We start from the raw sequence: 22,122 nt of genomic DNA on the forward strand, positions 1-22,122 counted from the left end.
TCATGTTAGGACGAGGTTCTCCTCCTGTCCCTAATAGGGCTGTGGGGGCACATATGGGCGTTGCAGGGCCTCTCCCCCCATCCGGTCTAAGGGTAACCAGGCTTTCGATTTTGCTCATGTTAGGGCGAGGTTCTCCTCCTGTCCCTAACAGGACTGTGGGGGCACATATGGGCGTTGCAGGGCCTCTCCCCCCATCCGGTCTAAGGGTAACCGGGCCTTCGACTTTGCTCATGTTAGGGCGAGGTTCTCCTCTTGTACCTAACAGGGCTGTGGGGGCACATATGGGCATTGCAGGGCCTCTCCCCCCATCCGGTCTAAAAATAACCGGGTCTTCAACCTTGCTCATGTTAGGGCGAGATTCTCCTCCTGTCCCTAACATGGCTGTGGGGGCACGTAAGGGCATAGTAGGGCCTCTCCCCCCATCTAGTCTAAGGAGGACCGGGCCTTCGATTGTGTCGAGACGAGGTTCTACTCCTGTTCCTGACACGGTTTGTTTCGATTGTCCTGTCGATATAAGCTCGTCAAGAAAGAAGACATGTGGATATAAAACTTTTTATTTAAAGTGAAGTTATCGGTAATACATTCGTAAATTTTCTGAGCTCCATGGTCGCGGGAGGTCTGCTCCTCCGAGTTTCTTGAGGTAGTAAGTTCCGGGCCGGACTACCTCCTTGACTTCGTACGGGCCTTCCCAATTTGGGGCAAGCTTCCCTCGATCCTGAGGTTGCGAGACAGCGGCTTGTCGAAGCACTAGGTCTCCTGCTCTAAAGACTTTATTTTTGACCCGGGAGTTGTAATAGCGAGCGACTTTCTGTCTGTAGACTGCCATCCGAACTTGAGCTGCCTCCCGCTTACCAAACTGCTCTTACCAAATTGGTGTTGGGTATAAAACACCCCCCCCTCAGCCAAAGTTCGGGTCGAGAGTGACCCTCCCGGGACTCTGCCGGTGTCCGACCTTGAGCGACATATTTTCGAACCTCTCCGGCGGTTGAGCTTCCACAACATTCCCAAGTTCTGCTGACGGATAAACTCCCACAGCTTCTTCCGCAAGTGTCGACCAGGTTCCCCCGACGGACGAACCCTTGCCGCATCTCCCGGACTTCTCCAACGATGAGCTTCTTCAGTCATCTATCAGGCTGCTCTAAATGCTCTCGGGATTCTACTGTCGACCAACCTCCTACAAGGGTCAACCGTTCTCCGGACCTCTTCCAGTTTTTTTCCCCAACAGGATTTGATCGACTCCAATCCGAATTTCTTCCAGAATTTCGTCAGTTCGTCAGTGGCCGAACTTTCCCAACAGCAGATCTCTACGACGGATGGACTCCATCCATGTTTCTACGGCAGTCGACCACCTTCTGGACTTCGTCCGAGCTCCCACGAGAGCCGGACTCCTTCCCCGAGCTCCTATTGCAGGTAGGCCTCACCCGAATTCTGACAAGGGTCGGACTCCGAGCCCCCACAACAAGCGGTCTACTTCGAATTTCTACTACGGGCGGTCCACGACAGATTTCTACTGTAAGCCTCTACCCGAGCTTTTATTGTGAATGAACTCTCTCCGAACTTCTATTGCAGGCAGGCTTCGGCCGAGCTTCCTCTGCAAATGATCCCCATCCGGACTTCTATGGGAATCGGACTCCAACCGAACTTCTGTAGCGGACAGATTCAGGAGGAACTCCTACGACACACGGACTCCAGCAATCGGACCCCTCCAGCAGGTGAACCTCTCCAGTGCCATCCGACATCCGCTGCCGGTCGACCTTCCATCGGATTCTGCATGAAACCGAACTTCGTCCACAGAAAGCCCCTGATCGAGCTTCTACAGCAGATGACCTTCGCCTGCAACACTAGCGCCCAAGGCACCCAACGGTAGAAGGCTCGCCAGCAACGTCCGAGCTCCTCTTAGACGGAGAACCACCTCTCTCCACCAGACACCCCAATCGAGCTTCGGCCGACAGGCCTGGACTCCCTGCCAGGCCATAGTAATGGCCACGACTCTACTCCACCTCCTATAACGGATCCCACGCAGCTCCATCATGTTTTGGTGAGTCACGACAACGGACATCACCCCACTCTCCACAGCAGGCTCCACGTGGCAGGCCATGGTGATGGCCACGACTCCACTCCACTACTCTCCGTAACAAACTCCTCATGGCCCCGTACGGCCCACTACCAGGCGACTGCAGACATCCCTGTCAATCTGTTACACTCTCCGCCTATAAAAAGGGACCCCCAGATACGTTATTTCCTTAAGCTCTAATCTCTATCTCAAAACTCTGCTAAAAATTTTTGTTCGAGCACTCTATTCTTGTTGAGGCAGAGAACTGACTTGAGCGTCGGAGGATCTTGCCGGAGCACTCCCAACTCCGGTTTAGACTTTCTTTCCAGGTCTCAGCGGCGACCGTGACTCCTTCGACTCCAGCTTCTCCGACGCCGGCGAATTTTTGCACCAACAAGAGGTATAAATTTAATTGATGTTTATAAATTAATTGACAAATCCATTTTACTGCCCCATGTTTTGATTATTTTGGTTGAAGATGTTATCATTTTGTGGATTGCTTAATAATGGTGTATTTATATTTTTAATTTATTATGTTTAATTTATACGTCACATCTCTAGTGCCGAATCCTTTTCAAAGCAGATTCCAGAAGAAAGATTGATTACGACTCTTGAAAAATAATTTTTTTCAAAAGCCACACCTTCTGGGATAGCACCTAGCACAGTTCGGCATAAAATTTTTATTATAAATATTTCACCATCTATTTTTTTTAAAAAAATACAAATTTATATTTTCTATTTAGAAAATCACCACCAGTATCCCCAGCAAAAAAGCTCGACACTAGGTAATTTAATTTAACAAACCTCATGGAAATATAATGGTAATTTTATAACAAATTAATTTCTTTTTTTCAGTATGAGCAAACAATGTCTGAGAAAAATTAGTATCCATGTAAGTTTTCGGAACTAAATTATATACTCCATCTTTTTTAATTGATAAAAAAATTGATGATGTGTATTTTTTTCTTCACATTTAAATAGCCCCACCACGTAGCATGGGTCCCACATTAGTATATAATTAAAGTTGTGCTGCTAGACTGACGCGCAAACACATTAAATAAGTCAGTTGGTTCGGAGAACCCCGCAATCGCAGAACACCTCCGTTCACCAAGGGAGATGATGGGAATCCTCATTCAAATAGTTTTCTTAGCGGCAACAGCATTTGGGGTTATTAATGGCCAAGAAGGTATGGATATATACTGCAGTCCTAATTTTTGTGAAATCTTATCCTTCTCGGTTTTCCTCTTGAGCAGAACTGTTGGGTCTTCACATTCTTTTCGTAAACCAAGCTTTTTAGAGATCAAAGATTTGGCATATGATACTAGTATGGTTACAGGTTAAGCGTGGCGGTCTAACCTATGTGGAGCTGGACGTAAAGTAACATATAATGGCTAGGGTTTTAGCTTCCTATTCATGTGGGGCACAAATCATCTATGGTGCATAGTTTGCATCATCGAGTGCTGTATAGTAAATAATAGCCGCCATTAAAAGATGGATGGCTATCATAAGATAGCTTTGTGCATCATATACAATGCGTTGTTGTTGTTGATAGCCGGTGGAGGCCATTGGATGCCGTACAATAATTTATTGTGTAAATCATGCATCACAAAAGATCTTGGATTGTCCATGCAGTACTGATCCTTCGTAGAAACATGAAGGGCTAGGAAGACAAGGCAAGGTGAGATGAGAACAAATAAGGTTTAGCCATAATAAAATCTTTTTTCAAAGTTATCTTGAAAGAAAATTAAAAATTCTTTTGGCACCTTTACTGCAGCATTTATTCTTTATTTTAAGAATAAGGTATGGATATCGCTAAATATCTATATATCATTCAAAGAAATGACGCAAAATTATCCAAGTCAAACGCACGGAAAAAACAAGGGAGAATAGACTTCTTTGCTAAGCATTGGCGTGGGTCACTAGGCCGCGGGATAGCTTCCGCGTTTGAGCTGAACCGGACCTTAGGTCAGTTGATCTTTCCTAAGCTGCCCAGGGTTTCCAGGCAACATAGAAGATTTGCTCTAATCTTTGAGAAATGTTTTTCTCAAAGGAGAAGGATTTTTGTTTTCCCCTGCAACAGCTTATACTGCAAATCTTTTTTAAAATATGTGATAGAAAAAATATTTTATATGAAAAAAACCGTTTTTCTATTATTTTATTATTTTATTTTCTTTTTGGAGTAGCAGGGAGGTAAGTACCTTCTGGCCTTTATTCCTTTAAAAACAGAAATTTACAGGGAAGCGTGTGAAAGGAAAAACAACAGTTACAACAGCAATAGATAACTAAGATAAAATATGAAGAAAAACTATGTGTCCATGACTTTCTTCAATTTTAAAAAAATCAATAAAGGTAATTTGTTTTAAGAAAAGGATGGGTTTCTTCATATTAAAAAGATTTTTTAGGATTTTTCTTTGAAACTCCCACAGATATATCTTTTCTTGTTTAATTTAAGGCATCCTGTTTATCAAAAAAAAAAAAAGACAAAAAAAAAAGGAAAGACAAAAAGAAGCAAAACAGCCTAAATGAAAGCAAATTCAAAACGGTGTAATTTTTGCCCCATAGAGTCCTATACTGCTATGGATAGCTACTACATCATTCATCTCGAAGATAAATGCTCTCATTTATTCTAATAATATGTGTATGCATTTTTCAACACAATATATGGCATATCGCAGAGATGAAAGCAAGCAGTCCATCTCCAAGATAGAAATTATATCCCACACTGCATCCCAATCATGTTGTCTCTTTTCTATGGGCCCATTCATCATGTGCTAATCGCAGTGATTGGCTTAGAAGGATGAGATAAATTGATTGGCATAGTACATGGTCATATTGGTATAGATCTTGTAATTTCTTCCAACCATGCCCATGGAAGCCACATCTTTATTTTGATCTTGGCAAACCACTAGCTCATCAGAATAACCAACGGATCATAGGAAACTGGCTATGTACAGGACCAATTTCTATATTAGCCGCTGGCCATCCTTATCATTTCTTTTATACTCAGACAACTATACTGGTTGACTAGTTGCCGTTTCTTTTGAAGTCAACCTAGCCAATAGAGATGATAATGGGTAGGATTTAAGTAAGATACTATACTATCCATCTCTAAATCCAAATTTAATATCCTATACTCAAATCCTATCCGATATCCGATCAAATAAGAAAAGAGATATCCATCTCCATATCCAATGGATTCAAAGACATCCACAGGTAATTTATTTCCCCATATCCAACCCATACCCACCCCATACTCAAAAAATAAATAATCAAAATAATTATATATATATTATTAACCAAAATAGAATTATCAATTCAACATAAAATATAATTTGTAAGTCCAAATTTATAAAAATCAAATATAGAAATAGAATTACAATTCAACATAGAACAAAACCATCAAATCTATTATTTTATTTATAAAAATTCAGTATAGTGCTGAAAAAGTAGAAAACTTGAATACCAAACTTTCAAATAATTCTATGAAGTAACAACTGCAACTCCACTAGTTACTTAGATACAATATGTGATGAGAATATTTTATTTTTAATTTTTTACTTTAGAAACAAAGCTATTAATTATTTTTATTATAAAATATATGTTAATGATTATATAGTGTAGAAATAGTTATTTATTAGATTCAATTGCTTTATTGGCTTGGTTGACATATTCTTGATGTGTTTTTTTTTATTTTAAACTTAATTTCTATGGGTTGAACTAAAGATGAATCACTATCATGGAATGAATTGAAATTATCTATTTGAAGATAAAACCATAATGAAGAAAATAATAATAATAATAATAATAATTATTGGTATTTTAAACAAGTTTATATTTCTCATTCTATAAAGATAGAAGGGTATTATTTTTAAATAAAACAAAACTACTTCTATTAGGACTTATTCAAAAAGACAAAGAATTCAAAATTATAATATTTTTAAGATATAAAAATATTAATTATCTTATTCTATAATAAAAAAGTTTTAAGTGAAAAAGAAGCTTGAGATACTAAAAGATAATGAGAATGAAGAAAAAAATATATAAATACAATTTAATAATTGATGAAACTAATATAACTATAAATTGAATATTTATATATAGAGATAGATCATATATATATATATATATATATATATATATATATATGTATGTATGTATGTATGTATGTATGTATGTATGTATGTATATGTACACACACATATATATATGTATATGTATGTATGTATGTATATATATATATATATATATATATATATATATATATATATATATACATACATATATATGTATGTATGTATGTATGTATGCATACATACATACATACATATATATATATATATATATTATGTATATGTATATATATGTACATACATACACACACACACACACACACACACACACACACATATATATATATATATATATATATATATATGTATGTATGTATGTATGTATGTATGTATGTATGTATGTATGTATGTGTGTGTGTGTGCGCGCGCGTGTGTGTGTATATATACATATACATACATACATACATACATACATACATACATACATACATATATATATATGTATATGTACATACATACATACATACACACACACACATATATATATATATTCGGGTATGGATTCGAGTATTATCTATACTCAGGTTCAGATCGAATTTGGGTAGAAAACAGCACTACCCATATCCTACTCATATCTGTGTTATCCAATACATTTCTGCCCAATATTCTATTCTTTTTTTTAAAATTTTTGGTAAAACAATATTCTACTCTCATGAGGGATGCAAATGGATTGGGTCGGATCGGATCATGAGTGATCCCGATCCAATCCGATTTCTTAATCAGGTCCTAATGTTAGACCCAGACCCAATTCAATAGAAGATTGGGTTGGATCCATTCCATGGACAAAAATTTTATCCTAATGGGTCATTCAGGTTAGATTGGATTGGATTCATGTATAATCCGGTCTCAATCCAAAAAAAATGGATTTGGTTTGGATCGGGTCTATAATCCCAAAACATTGTTGAGCTCATTTCTTAACCATATTAATGATTTATAATCCTATTTACTTCTTTCCACTGAACTTCATTTTTTCCTCACTTTAGGTTCTTTTGTTTAATTAGAAGAGGATTCTTTCCTAAATGCCTTTACTCTCACTTCCTCTATCCAACTTTCTTTTACTGTAGATCTATTGTCAAAGCCATATGAAGATGGGAATCATGTAAGAAAAATTTTATATTTTAATATTGAAAAGCTGACAACACCATTATAATTAGTCACATTTGATATCTTCACAATATCCGTATAGTAGTTCAATCAAATATAGTTGAGCTTTGTCTAGGAAGTGAAACCAAGCATGTAGCCATCTTTATCACTTTGATTATTTGGAAACTTTCAAGACCTTTGAGATCATTTTGCCTATGAGTTGTTGGTTCTCAAAATAATTATTAACAATTACTTAGTTGTGAGAGTTTCACTACATGTAACTCGATGTCCGTCAGTTGGAAGGGCAAAAATACTATAAGATTCAATAAATTTGAGACCCATCAAAAGCTTTTCGAAGATAATTGACAGGGGGCTTGTAGAGAATAAGTCATTACTATTGATTGGTTGAACAAATTTTCTAAGGCACAAAAATGAAATGCCGAGAGAACAATAACATTTTATTACTTTCAGATCTTCATTTAGCCATTTTCTTTTAAGATCAAGGAGGCGGCAATGATAAAAGATGAAAATAGGGAAGCCAAGTTCAATACTAGAGTTAGGGTTGGATTAGGACAAGTAGGGCCATTGAGCATAAGATCCAAATCAACCTATAAAATTAAATGGGTCAGATCGGATCCGAATTTAGTAAACTCAAACTCAATCAAGAAAGTGAAACGGATCAAATTTTAGAACTCGATCTGATCCTATAGATTCTTTAATATGGGTCAGATTAGGTCTAAACAGATTGGATTAGATCAGATCATAGGTCAACCCGACCTATTTATAGCCTTTTAACTCCCATAGTCTACATCTCTAACATTCTCAAAGCCAAAGGGTATATGCACAAAAAGGCAAACAGCCTCAAAGTCCTGTTCTCCGGTCTCCTTAAATTGATTTCATCCACCTTGGTGAGCAGCGGGCTAGCAATTTCAGGTGGAGGGGGAGTGTTCCTGAAAAGATTAGGCCTTTTTCCTTAGTGATTGGATTTTCATTTTAAGATTAGTTCCGAGTGCTTGGACTATTTGGATCTGCTTGACAGCTTATTCTTCTCTTCTTCTCTCTTTTTTTTAAAAAAAGATAAAAATATAATTTATTATTCTTATTTTATTATATTTATCGATGAAATTGGCAGCTTGTGCTCAACTTACTAGTAGGAATATAGATATTGAGCAACCTAATCCAATCTGAATTTGAATCCATTATATATATATAACCGATAGCAATAAGCACCCCAATATGCAATAACACTTTTTAATGCAACTTTCTTATTCCTATTCCAAAGACATCCAATTTTACCTCTATCCTTAATAAAGCCGGGTGGCTATTGCCTCCCTTTATTCTTTAATATATATATATATTAAAAAAAAAGAAAAGAAAAAAACACTGCAACTGCAGGCAGTTCAAAGCGGTTTTTATCGCAGAAATAAAACACCAAAATTTCGTTGAATTAAGGAATATGATCTAGTGCAAGAGAAGCAAGTAGACCGCCCTTCTCACTTGGTTTCTTGATGGTGACCATCAAAACTCGTGCAGGATTTGTCAGCATTGACTGTGGAATGGATGCGGGCGGTGGCATCACAGATAACATTACCGGGATCGTGTACCAACCCGATGCCCAATTCATAGACACCGGGATAAACTACAAAATATCCAAGAGTACTAATTTCACCAGCTGGTACCCTCCACAGGTTGAAACTCTCAGAAGCTTTCCAGATGGAGATCGGAATTGTTACACAATAGATCATGTGAACCAGGGTGAAAAGTACCTGGTAAGAGCTTTCTTCATGTATGGTAACTACGACGGTCGAGACAGCGCGAGCATAGGTAGCCCACTGCTGTTTGACCTCCATCTCGGCGTCAATTACTGGAAAACACTGAACATTACCAATACATCGCGTCTCTATCCGGTCGAGATCATTACTGTTGCGAAGGACGATTATTTCTCAGTTTGTCTGGTGAAGACCGGGTCCGGAACTCCGTTCATATCTTTGCTTGAGTTGAGGCTTATTAACGATGTGGATGTTTACAAGGACGTAAACCAATCCAATTCCCTGGTACTCTTCACTAGACTCAACGTCGGGGGAAGTGGCCACTTAATCAGGTGATGTAGCTATATTTGGTAGTTCACAAAAGGAGGGGGCGAAAAGAAACTATGCCAATCAACTGGGCGGGCCTCCCTGTTGCATGCACCAGGTACAATTGGACCGTGTAAATCTCATGGTGGATAACACGCTATGTGACACTTGTATTTCACCGATTCTTGATTGCACGCTCTCCACTGTACATGTGCTTTGAGATTTGCCCTGGTTTACTTGCACCTGGTGCATGCAATAATTTCTCCGTTCGTAGGGCCCAAGTAGTTCATACCAATATATATGTGCACGCACACACATTTATAATTATAGTTTATTGTATATTTATCTTCCAAAAAACACTATATAGCTAACTTGTATTTTATTTTCATTGTGCAATGCTATCCCTTTCACTATATTTTTGACAGCATCGATAAATAGCCATTTTAGGTATAAATTAGCTCTATTACGTTCTTGTATTAAAACCTCTTAAAACTATAAAAAATAGAAAATCTTTTAATATTATTAATACAAAGTGATGACTTAATCATTGCATTTTCTTTTTCTTTCTTTTTTTTTGGTGTGAGATTAAGAGGGACCAATCCCCATGTTTTTTTATATCCACCCCATCCTTGAAGGCTAATTCTAGCTAGAAGCAAACCCCTGCTCCCTTTTGCCCAAATGCCAAAAGGGTGATATCATCTCAGCAAGCATTCTCAGTTAATCCCTTTAGGTTTAAAAAATCTATTTTCTACTGTCAGAAACCAAAAATCCAATGAAAAGGGCAACATACAGAAATAACTTGAACTAAGAAAAGACTGTGTCTGTGTGTGTGTGTGTGTGTGTGTGTGTGTGTGTGTGTGTGTGTTGATTTTCACGGCCAAATATTCAATAAGCCAAATTTGCAGGAGCAATTTACAAATTATCCTTTTTAGTATCTTTTTTTTTTTTTGGTAAGACATCACACTAGCTACCAGATAAATGCATGATGTGCTGTTCTTTTTTTTTTTTGGGTAAGATGTGCTGTTCTTAAAATATTCCCAGAGCAACATAAAAGAAGACATAATATATAGTTCAAACGAAAAACCTTTCCCAGGATCTTTAGGTCACATGAATTTCTTTTGTTTTTTTTTTTTTTTTTGAGGAGTGGGTGGGGGTGGGTGGGGGGGGGGGGGGGGGAGGGGATGGGGTGGCTATGACCAATATTGCTCCTTTTCTCACTTATGCAACATATTTTTCATTGCAATTATGTAAATTTAAAATTTTTATGCAATTATATGAAGATAAAAAGTTTGTATGTGATTTTTTAAATAAAAACTAAGTTTAGTCATGGATCCATAATCACATGTTATGTAACCGGCCTACAAATGAAGCTAATAGGAATGATGCTTTTTTTGAGTTACCAAGAATTTAATTTTATAGTTTTGTAAATATGAATAAGAGTAAGAATATTGTAGTGATAATTCATGTTGTTATTTTCATAAAAATCCATGTTTTTAGTTTTAAAAAAAAATTATGACATTTCTTGGGCCTTCATTGGGCAGCAAGTGGATTGAGTGACTGATTACTTGAGTAGACTTGCTCGGACCTGTGGGTCATACGTGGAGCAGAAACCAATCTGAAGATTACAATCTTGACAAACTAGCAAGTTAGAATATGTAATATGTGATTGATATAAATAGTAATTATTAAAAAAATAAAATATTTTATATTTTATTTTTAATTAAAATTTTATATAAAAGTGTTGCTCCTAGAAGCTGGTTTGACTAGGCCATCGAGCTGGTTGGTGTGCTGGAAGGCTTGATGAGGTGCTGCATCGACCAAGAGAGTTGGCTGGAGACCTTAGTATGCCTCCCTAGCTGGTGGATGATGGTTACTGGGACTCAGATGTGGTTGTAGCTGGGTCGATCACACCTGATCAATGGTTGAGAGAAGAAGGTTATAGTCAAACTTCTATTCCAATGCCAGGTTTGGTCCCAAGACACCACATACATGGAAGTCCTCTTACTGAAGAGTGTTCGATGGAGGACCTTTCGATACTTAAGTTAGATAACTTTCAAGAAAATAATAGAAGTGCTGTGTGAGTAGCAAAGAGATAGAAACTTGAGAGCACTCAGGGCAGAGAGTTTAGAACTTCGAACTTAGGATTAGGACTTAGAGTTGGAACTTAGACTTATATGGAGAGTCCCTTTGGAGTAGTTCATATAGGCAAGGGTTAATACCCATCGCTATGGAGTCTTGGGATGTGCAAATCAACCGTTTGGATAATTATTGCACATCTAAAAGATATCGTGCAGGTGATTCTCTCACATGCCAATTTTTGTGTATCTCACGATTATAGAAATCATTTGCTATCATAGGCTAGCTATAGCTAGATGGGGGGAGATTTGGGCATCTCTATACATCCTTGAACTAGCCATATGGTAAGAGCTAGTTGGTCAAGGTAAAGGCTTCGTAGTATGCTCATGGCAAGCTTGTGGCATACTCTAGTTAGTCAGTTCTACCATATTGATTGTAGTTGGTTCGGAGGTATATCATTTGCCACTACTTTCGAGGTTGAGATAGCTTATTAGCTTGGATGAAAGAAGTAGGTTTGAAAGTCATACGGATAATATCTATCCGAATCTATTTTCAGATCCGAATCAATTTGAATATGCACAGAAATTTGAAGATCCGATTAATATCTATATTTGTATCCATATCTATTAAAAAAAAATAGATATGGATATGGATATAGATAAATAACTATCCGATTCGTGTTGAATATCTGAATCTATCTGTAATCCTATATAATTTTATATAACACTTATTAAACTTTAAGAAAATAATACAACCATATAAATATGCTATTAACTTGATTTATTATCTATTTCATAATATCTTTAATTCTATAGTCATAAAGTTTAATTATTCAACTTGTATCCATAATTATATCATACTTCTAGTATTTGAATTGTATCCGTATCTATTTAAAAAAAATATGGATATAAATTTTTTACATCCAAATAATATCAATATTCATAATTATATTTGTTAGATAAAACAAAAATATGGATATAGGTATGCTGGTATCCGATTCATATTCAATCTGATTTTAGTCCTAAAAAGAAGTAGAAAAGTTGGTGAGGATAACTAGCTAAGGCACTGTGAATCCAAGCCATAAAGCTAAACCATAGAGTTGAGCTATGAAGTTGAGTCATTACAACTGCCATTCTATCTGATGTAGAAAACTTCTGAACACTACATTTATGAGAGATATGTTGCTATCTGCATTTCTCAAAGCGATATCATAAGTGGTGGGATTTCCTATGCAATCATTGGATGCTTTGTTGATTGTGATCTTGGCGATAGTTTGGAGTAGAATGGCTGGCTAACACATGCCGAGGGTTTAGACCTCTATTTTTAAATGGCCGCATCGATTGGAGCCCTGTAAGGCTCTATATAAGGCCTAGAGCATATACTTTTTTCATATTTTGAATTTTTCCTCACTAGTACTAAGGGAGAAGAGGAAGAGTGTGCCTGACCCCTTATGGTGATGACTAATTTGGCATCTATCTTCGTCATCTATCTTTGGCACATCCATCAAAATTTTGTTGGAGCTTTGTCATCACTATTAGTCCTTCATAGATCCTTAGTCCTTCTGGTATTCCTTTACATTTCTCTAAGTTCTCTGTCTTTTCCTCCTTTTTCTTTTCAACCATAAAATTATCATTGGAGAATGTTCCATGAATGATAAAAAGAGTAGGTCAGGGCTCTCCTAATTGAGCCTTTATGGGGTTAGGTGAGGCTGCATTTGAGGTTGCTTCAGACTCGGATCGATGTGGAGAAAAATATCTTCATATAAGCAGACCATGAGTAGATCTAACTTTCACCCTAGATTTGCCCAACCCTTCTAGTTGGGAGATGTTTCCTTACGAGAACCATGTTGCCTTCTACGAAAATAGGCTAAGACTACTAGTTCTTTCAATCAACGCTGAGCTATTGGATTAGTATAAGCTAGTTCTAGCCCAACTCATCCCTAATGGTTGCTAGAAGATAGTTGGATTTTTTTACCTCTCTACTCTCCATGGGCCATGGGGCTACTCCCAACCTTTTTCCAAGTGAAAATGCACCCTTGGAGCAAAGGCTGGTAGTACCTTTCTTATAGGAAAGGCTGCAACATTCTTCCTTCGTCCTTCCTCTACTCATGATTGGAGGGGCCAATTTTTCTTCATCATCTCAGTGGATTCATGGGGCTTCACAATACAATGGAGGATGTCAAGGAAGAAGGCATCGAGCCTTTACACCCTTCTTTCGGATGAGGAGCAAAAAGTAGTCGATGCTCTTAGGGAGATCAAAGCTCCATCTCATGTCAAGTTGCTTTGTGATGAGGCCTTGGCAAATATCAGCCTCAAGCCCACTTCTTTTAGGGGTGACCTTCATTGTACATACCTTCTTCTCCTTTAAAAATCATAGCTCGATTATCTAATAATTGGCCTGATTTTGTATGAATGAAGTTCAATCTCAGCAACCTCATGCTTGAAGTAGCTAAGGGTACTCTCCATAAGAGGAAGGTTAGCAATAGTGAGGCTAGCCACCCGATGAGGAGGAAAGTAAGGGAATTGAACTAAGTTCAGTTTGCATCAGTAAAGCGCGTTTGTTCGAGGTGAAGGTGGAAGCCTCAATTTTTGCTCACCCATCTGCTTTGGTGGCTTCTATAGGAGCCCCTAAGGATGTACTTCTGACTTCACCTATAGGGCCAACCATGGATCCTGTGGTTGTTGTCAACCTTATAGAGGTATTAATTACTATTGATGAAGCTGCCACTACCTTGGAGTTGGCTTCCGGCTAGAACAAGCTTCAACCTCAAGTGCTGAGATCCAAATTGCATCGACCCTACAATAAGCTCTAGAAGCATAATCTCCTAGTAGTTGTTGTCTTCATCTTGAGGGACCAAACTGAATATTTTTCTGCCAATGTAGTCACTTAGAGTCACAAACTCTATCGTCAATACTCCTGAGCATGTAGGTGAAATGGTGAGGGGGATGATTCTTCCTAAGGCTGTGAAGTTTCTTCAAAACTTGATAGTGAATTAGGTCATTGATTCAGCATATACTACTATGGTTTAGGTAAATATTGTAGATCAGGAGATATTGTTGAAGCCTAATTATCCTTTGTTGATTCTATTTATTCTACATACCTCCTATATGAAACATGCTCCGAGGCTATCATTTTGGGCTATCAAGAGAGTGGAGATGGTGGAGCATAGGATTCACAAGGCAGAGTGAGGGAGAGCCTTAGCCAAGTGAGATTGTGCCATTGCTCAGGATGTGAGAGAGGATGCTGAGGAGTAGACTCGTATCGCTTGAGAGAAAAAGCATGACTTCAAAAGATCTCTTATTGAAACAAAGAGAAGGATGGAAGAATCCAAGCAAGAAGTACAAAAAATAGCAACCAAACTGAAAGAAGATGTTGCTCATCTTCAAAGGGCTCTCCAAGTTACAAAAGGCAAGGCTTCAATTACTAAAAATAAACTAACCCGAGCTGAAAGTTGAGTAGCACAAGCTGAGGAGAAGCCTTCCAAGTTTGAAGAGAGAGCTACCTCGATTGAGGAGAGAGCTATTCAAGCAGAGGATAAGTTTGCTCAATTTGAAGAAAAGGTCACCAGAGCTGAGGAAAAAAGTTGCTCAGGTTAAGGAGAAGGCCACTCAAGCTAAAAAGGAGGTTGCTTTGGCTAAGGAGAAAGTCACTCAAGCTAGCAAGAGGGTGACACAGCTAAAGAAGTGGCTTCACAGATTGTCCTAGAGTTCATGAGCTTCAAAAAGTTTCACATGGAGCTCTTATAGGCTGCCTAAAATTTCTACAAAAAGGGCTTCCGATTTTGTAAGGATAAGGTTGTTGGTCTACTTCCAGAGGCTGATATCAACTCGATTATCCTTCCAAGTTCATCCTTAGGCAAAAATGAGGAGGAAGTAGAAGAAGGTGGAAAGGAGGGATATAGATTAGTAGCTCATCCATCATGTGCATTATTTTGTCACTCATTCATCACAAGCATTTTGTATTTCCTCTTTGTAACCTCTTCCTCATGCAATGAAATATCCCTTTATCTTTCATTTGAGTTTTGTACCAAGTATTCTATTTGGAATGGCTTGACTTGCAGGTTTAGCTCAAATTTTGTCAAGCCTTTTAACTCATCCAAAACAGGTCAGTATTTTAGTTGGTAGACCTAGTGTAGATTGGTGTTCAAACCGATATACATCTATTAAGTTAATCAACACATCAAATTCTCTATGGCAAGTATGGAGACGAGCTGAGTTGAGCTCAGATATGTCTTGCACCTAGCTATAGTGTGACTAGGGTCATGCATCTAGAGCTATTTCTCAATGTCATTATTTTGCATCAAAAATGTGCGGATCACATCAAGCTTGCTCATCACGTAGTCTAGAAGAATAACTTTTGGGTTCGTCACCTAATATAGATATTTCTTTAGATGTCATGCTACCTTTATGAGGGTAATAACTCCAAACAATTACAATTTAGAAGGTGAACCATAAGGAATGCCTTCTAAGTGAGAATTTGAATCATCATAGGGCCAAAGAGCTCCACACATGGTGGGTGATCAAAGGGAGACGACTTGATATCAACTATTCGAGAACAATATTATAAAAGGAGAAGGAGATTGCCGCTTGTGGATAGATTAGCTTCTTCTTTCCTCTCTTTATCTTCTGTAATTCCTTATCCACTGCCATTGCTATGAATCATTTACTAGCAGAATGGTTGCCGAAGCATCTAGAAGTGCTCTAAAAGACTCTCAAACAAGCCATGGAGAAGGTTTTGAGATTGAAAGAAAGCTTGCCCTCCTCAAAAAGAGGTTCAAGGTGGCCGCCCTCTAGAGGTGACAGACATGGAGGTGGAGTTGAGGGTGATTAAGTTTTAGTCAGAAGAGGTAGATCTTTGGGTCTTCATCTTGTTGAAAGAGTTATAAGTTGCCCATCACCATGCTATGAAAGCCAAGAGAAGGGTTGTATAGTCAATGGAGTGCAATCCTTTGATCAGGTTTGAGTGGAAGATCACTGAGCCTTCGGAGGCAGCTGCTTGGTGTAGGTCTCTCCCTTAATCTCCTCAATCTTCTCAAGGAAAGATAGTATGATAAAGAAGTTAGACTCCTTTGGGATATTGTAATCGACAAGGGTTTAGTCTTCCTCAAGCTATTTTCTAATAAGGGTCGAGTTGCGATTGAGAAGGTGTGCAGTATTTTGATAAATGGCTACTTTAGCTGATCTTCTTATAGACTTAGATTTTTACTTTTTTTATAAATATGCTCGAATATTGAGCTAACACCTTCATAATCAGACCTGATAATGAATAGTATTTTTTTATCTTTTCAGGCTTCTTGTTCTAATGAAAATGTGTCAGTATTAGTATGAGTGATTATCAGCTCGATCGATTCTCCACTCATGGTCGAGGTGTGAACTTGCTATTAAACTAGCCTTGACACCTTGCCCCCTAGCCTTAGTCTTGCTGATCAACTATTAAGAGATTGCCAAGACCTTGTCCCCTAGCTTAGGCAAAGCTTGATCAAAGTACAAACTTGGTGTTTGTCTATAGGAAGTATTTGATTCTTAAGCTATATAGGCTTTGAGTGTTAGATAGTTAGTTTGTTGGTTGGTACTTTGATCTAAGTTGCTGTAGTCAGAGAAGCCCACTATCTATTAGATACCTTTGCTTGGGTTGTCCTAGCCATAAAAGATTGGTTTAAGTCGCCAAGCCTTCGGCATGGGGGTCAGAATGGATGCTTAGGCTATCTTAGTTTGAAGAGGTCAGTTAAGTTGCCCAAGCCTTCAGCATAGGGGCCAAAATGGGTGTATGGCCTGTGCTAGCTTGAAGAGGTTGGTAAAATCATTTAACCTTCGACACAAGAGTTCAAATAGATGTTTGGGCTATCCCAACCTAAAGAGGTTGGTTAAGTTGCCAACCTTTTAGCACAAGAGCCAGAATTTATGCTCGGGCCATCCTACCTAAGGAGATCTGTAGGTCGCCAAGACTTCAATATGGGGGCTGGAATGTTTGGGCTATTAGATATGTCATTGGATGATGGAGGTGTTGTCTCGTTATGGCCATTAGATGGCTCACTTAATGAATGGAGTTATTGCCTCCTTATAGCCATTGGATGGCTTGACTGATGAGCGAAGGTGTTGTCTCTTTGGAGCTATTAGATTGATAACTGATGAGTAAAGGTGTTGCCTCTCTAGAGACATTGGACAACTTATCTGATGAATGGAGGTGTTATCTCCTCAGAGCTATTAAATGACTTGCCTGATGAGTAGAGGTATTGCCTCGTCAGAGCTGTTGGATGGCTCGCCTAATGAATAGAGGTGTTGCCTCTTTGGAACCATTAGATGGCTTATCCAATGAATGAAGGTGTTTCCTCCTCGAGGCCATTAGATGGCTCTCCCAATCCACCATGCTAAAGAGCATCCATCCATGGTCATTGTGAGATGCGCTAGATTTATGGCTAGCTTGAGAGTCATGTACCCAAACTAGAATATTTCAAAAAATTTTTGTAAGAAGATAAGTGTTTCATTAGTGACTTAGATTCATAAAAATGTAATGGTACATCTTACTGATGATATGGTTAGAGATTGACCACTTTTCATGTTGGAGGGATCGAAGTCTCATCCAAGTGCCCCATGCAATAAGTCTGGACGTGTGTGACCTAAGAAATTCTGTACGATCCTTTCTAATTTAGTGTGAGTTTGTTATACTTTATCAGCTAGGCCACCTTGGTTTATTAGTGCACCAGATCTCCATGTCAAAAGAATTTAACTTTCACTCAAGAGTTATAATATTGAGCTACTCATTGATGATATCCCATCATTTGAATTTGAGTTTGTTCTCTTATCTCTTTGAAGAGATCCAAGATGGTACAGAGGTCTTTCAAATTCTTCTACTGGTCAAAGGAATCCACCTAATGAGAGAACAGATCAATCTCCAGAGAAATTATTACTTTCGTACCGAAGGCGAGGCTCAAGGGTGTAAGAGTTTGATGGGTACTTTGGTAAGCTCAGAAGATGTTGTGAAGCTCATCCACTTAGAATCCTTTAGCTTGATCCAACTATATCTTCAGGTTTTGAAGGATCTTTAGGCCTCGTCGGATGGTTTCATTAGTTACTTCAACCTCCCTGTTGACTTGGGGGTGTCTAACCAAAGTGAATCAAAGACCAATATGTAGCTCAGCACAGAACTCTCTAACATGAGCATTATCAAACTATTTTCTATTATCAATGATGATTATACAAAAAAATCTGAAGCAGCATATGATGAACTTCTAAATGAAGTCTCGAACATTTTTCTTAGTTAATCAGGCTAGTGGCTTGGCTTTGATCCATTTGATGAAGTAATCAATAACTATTATCAAGAATTTTCATTGCCTAATAGCTTGTGAAAAAAGTCTGAAGATGTCCATTCTCCATTGAGTAAAAAGCTAAGCAGCACTGATCGATGTGAGCGAGGCCATCGACTGATGTTGGATGTCAATATGTTGTTGGCACCAATCACACCTTTTTTCAAAATCAATTGCATCTTTTTGGATGCTCGGCCAGTAATAGCCTTGCAGCAAGATCTTATAAATTAAGATTCTACCTCTTAGATGGTTCATGCAGATTCCTTCATAGACCTCCCAAAGGGCATACTCCAGAAGGTCGGAGGCATCGGAGAAGGGATAAAGAAAATGACCTTTTTAGAGCTTTCTTTCTAGTAGAATATAGTGTGTAGCTTGGTTCTTGATCCTCCAAGCCTCCTATTTATCCTTGGAAAGCTTCCCATCTTAAAGGTAAGTAACTAGTAGGTCGATCTAGCTTGGTCGTTCAAAGTCAACTTGCAAACTTGGGGCTGAATCCTTCTCAATGCTCGATTTGTTGGGCACCTCCAGATAGGCTATCTTCTAGAGATTAGGGTATCTTCTGGAGACTAGAGCACTCCAAGGTTGCTAGCTTTGAGGAAAGATTGGTTTTGACATTTTTCAATCTGGGTATTTATAGGATCTTGAAATTCTCAAAGGCTAAAGAGACATCTCCTATCTTCTAGAGGTATTTGTCATTCCAAAGGCTGTAGCTTCAAAGCTAGGAGTCATTGCAAGCTTTGAGGTGCTGGACTCTAATCTCCTAGTCGAGCTTGAGGTTAGTGAGAAGAGCTTTATATTCTACCTTGTTATTCAATGCTTTAATGCCAAAATGCAGAATATGCTCTACTATGACTACTCTTCTTGAATTGGTAAGGATCAACTGGACTCCACTTTTGCTTGGGTTGGAGGATCTACCAATGTAGACCATCCAAAAGTCTACTGGTTCATGCTGCATTGGCTCCATATTGACCTCAACTTTCTCAAGGATGGTGCACTCTACAAGATGGTCAGCCAATGCTTGGATTTTTGATAGATGTTCTGGGTTGAAAGTGGATGCCAAACTCTTCAAGCTCGATGGCCATTTAGCTAATCTCCCTGATGTATCCAACTTTTATCGGACTTACCTTAAGGGCGGATCAATCAGCACGGTGATGGAATGAACCTAGAAGTAGGGCCGAAGTCTTTTAGTTAAGATGATGAGGGCATAAGCTACCTTCTCAATCTTAGGGTATCTCATCTTAGTGTCTTAAAGGATTCTACGAGTGTAATAGGCTGTTTTCTACACTTCATCTTCTTCTCGAATAGGAACTGAGCTTAGTCCCAAGGGGGATATAGCTAGATAAAGATAGCATATTTCTTTAAGGCATTGCTTGGTTAGAAGTAGTGATAAGCTGACATAGTTTCGAAGTTGATCGAAGGTGACTAAATATTCCTCAGACCACTAAAAATCCTTGATTTGCCTCAGTGCCTTGAAGAAGAATAGACGTTTCTCCACCAACCTGGCCACTAACTTGCTCAGCACACTAAATTTGATCTACATGATGTTGTACCTCCTTCCTCATCCTTGGGAGTGTCATTTTCAAAATAGTATGATTTTTTTCTAGATTGGTGTCAATCCCATGCTATGTCACCATGAATCTGAGGAAAAAAATTTTCTAAAATGACTCCAAAAATGCACATACTCAGGTTGAGCTTCATGCGGTACTTTCTTAGAGTCTATAATTTTTACCTGAGGTTAGCAATATGATGCTTAGCATGTTGACCTTTGACCCACATATCTCTACATATACTTTTATTTTCGATGGATCTTGTTGGGTATAAAATACCCATGGCTGAAACCCTTAGCAGAACCGACATCAGAATGGTTCCGCCCGGACTCCTACGGGAGCCGGGCTCCACCGCCGACATCAGAATGGTTCCGCCCGGACTCCTACGAAAGCCGGGCTCCACCGCCGACATCAGAATGGTTCCGCCCGGACTCCTACGGGAGCCAGGCTCCACCGCCGACATCAGAATGGTTCTGCCCGGACTCCTATGGGAGCCGGGCTCCACCGCCGACATCAGAATGGTTCCGCCCGGACTCCTACGGGAGCCGGGCTCCACCACCGACATCAGAATGGTTCCGCCCGGACTCCTACGGGAGCCGGGCTCCACCGCCGACATCAGAATGGTTCCGTCCGGACTCCTACAGGAGCCGGGCTCCACCGCCGACATCAGAATGGTTCCACCCGGACTCCTACGGGAGCCGGGCTCCACCGCCGACATCAGAATGGTTCCGCCCGGACTCCTACGGGAGCCGGGCTCCACCACCGACATCAGAATGGTTCCGCCCGGACTCCTACGGGAGCCGGGCTCCACCGCCGACATCAGAATGGTTCCGCCCGGACTCCTACGGGAGCCGGGCTCCACCGCCGACATCAGAATGGTTCCGCCCGGACTCCTACGGGAGCCGGGCTCCACCGCCGACATCAGAATGGTTCCGCCCGGACTCCTACGGGAGCCGGGCTCCACCGCCGACATCAGAATGGTTCCGCCCGGACTCCTACGGGAGCCGGGCCTCCACCACCGACATCAGAATGGTTCCGCCCGGACTCCTACGGGAGCCGGGCTCCCACCGCCGACATCAGAATGGTTCCGCCCGGACTCCTACGGGAGCCGGGCTCCACCGCCGACATCAGAATGGTTCCGCCCGGACTCCTACGGGAGCCGGGCTCCACCGCCGACATCAGAATGGTTCCGCCCGGACTCCTACGGGAGCCGGGCTCCACCGCCGACATCAGAATGGTTCCGCCCGGACTCCTACGGGAGCCGGGCTCCACCGCCGACATCAGAATGGTTCCGCCCGGACTCCTACGGGAGCCGGCTCCACCGCCGACATCAGAATGGTTCCGCCCGGACTCCTACGGGAGCCGGGCTCCACCGCCGACATCAGAATGGTTCCGCCCGGACTCCTACGGGAGCCGGGCTCCACCGCCGACATCAGAATGGTTCCGCCCGGACTCCTACGGGAGCCGGGCTCCACCGCCGACATCAGAATGGTTCCGCCCGGACTCCTACGGGAGCCGGGCTCCACCCCCCCCCCCCCCCCCCCCCCCCCCTCCCCGCCGACATCAGAATGGTTCCGCCCGGACTCCTACGGGAGCCGGGCTCCACCGCGACATCAGAATGGTTCCGCCCGACTCCTACGGGAGCCGGGCTCCACCGCCGACATCAGAATGGTTCCGCCCGGACTCCTACGGGAGCCGGGCTCCACCGCCGACATCAGAATGGTTCCGCCCGGACTCCTACGGGAGCCGGGCTCCACCGCCGACATCAGAATGGTTCCGCCCGGACTCCTACGGGAGCCGGGCTCCACCGCCGACATCAGAATGGTTCCGCCCGGACTCCTACGGGAGCCGAGTC

General features: G+C 40.5%; 1 protein-coding gene across 3 annotated transcripts in view; it reads left to right on the plus strand.

The window, feature by feature from the left end:
- Nucleotides 1-3,110: 3,110 nt before the first annotated feature.
- LOC105034160 (LRR receptor-like serine/threonine-protein kinase IOS1) overlaps nucleotides 3,111-22,122 on the plus strand; it is a 49,482-nt gene continuing 30,470 nt past the window's right edge. For 2 of the 3 annotated variants that reach the window (XM_073251564.1, XM_073251566.1), the window contains exons 1-2: nucleotides 3,111-3,239; nucleotides 8,800-9,367. In XM_073251564.1, the coding sequence (XP_073107665.1) occupies nucleotides 3,170-3,239; nucleotides 8,800-9,367 (638 nt within the window). In that variant the 5' untranslated portion in view covers nucleotides 3,111-3,169. Of the gene's footprint in view, nucleotides 3,240-8,799; nucleotides 9,460-22,122 lie in introns of those variants that run through there. The other variant, XM_073251572.1, reaches the window with a different exon arrangement.

The sequence above is a fragment of the Elaeis guineensis genome, chromosome 1 (assembly GCF_000442705.2).
Source record: "Elaeis guineensis isolate ETL-2024a chromosome 1, EG11, whole genome shotgun sequence".
Taxonomy (NCBI): Eukaryota; Viridiplantae; Streptophyta; class Magnoliopsida; order Arecales; family Arecaceae; genus Elaeis; species Elaeis guineensis.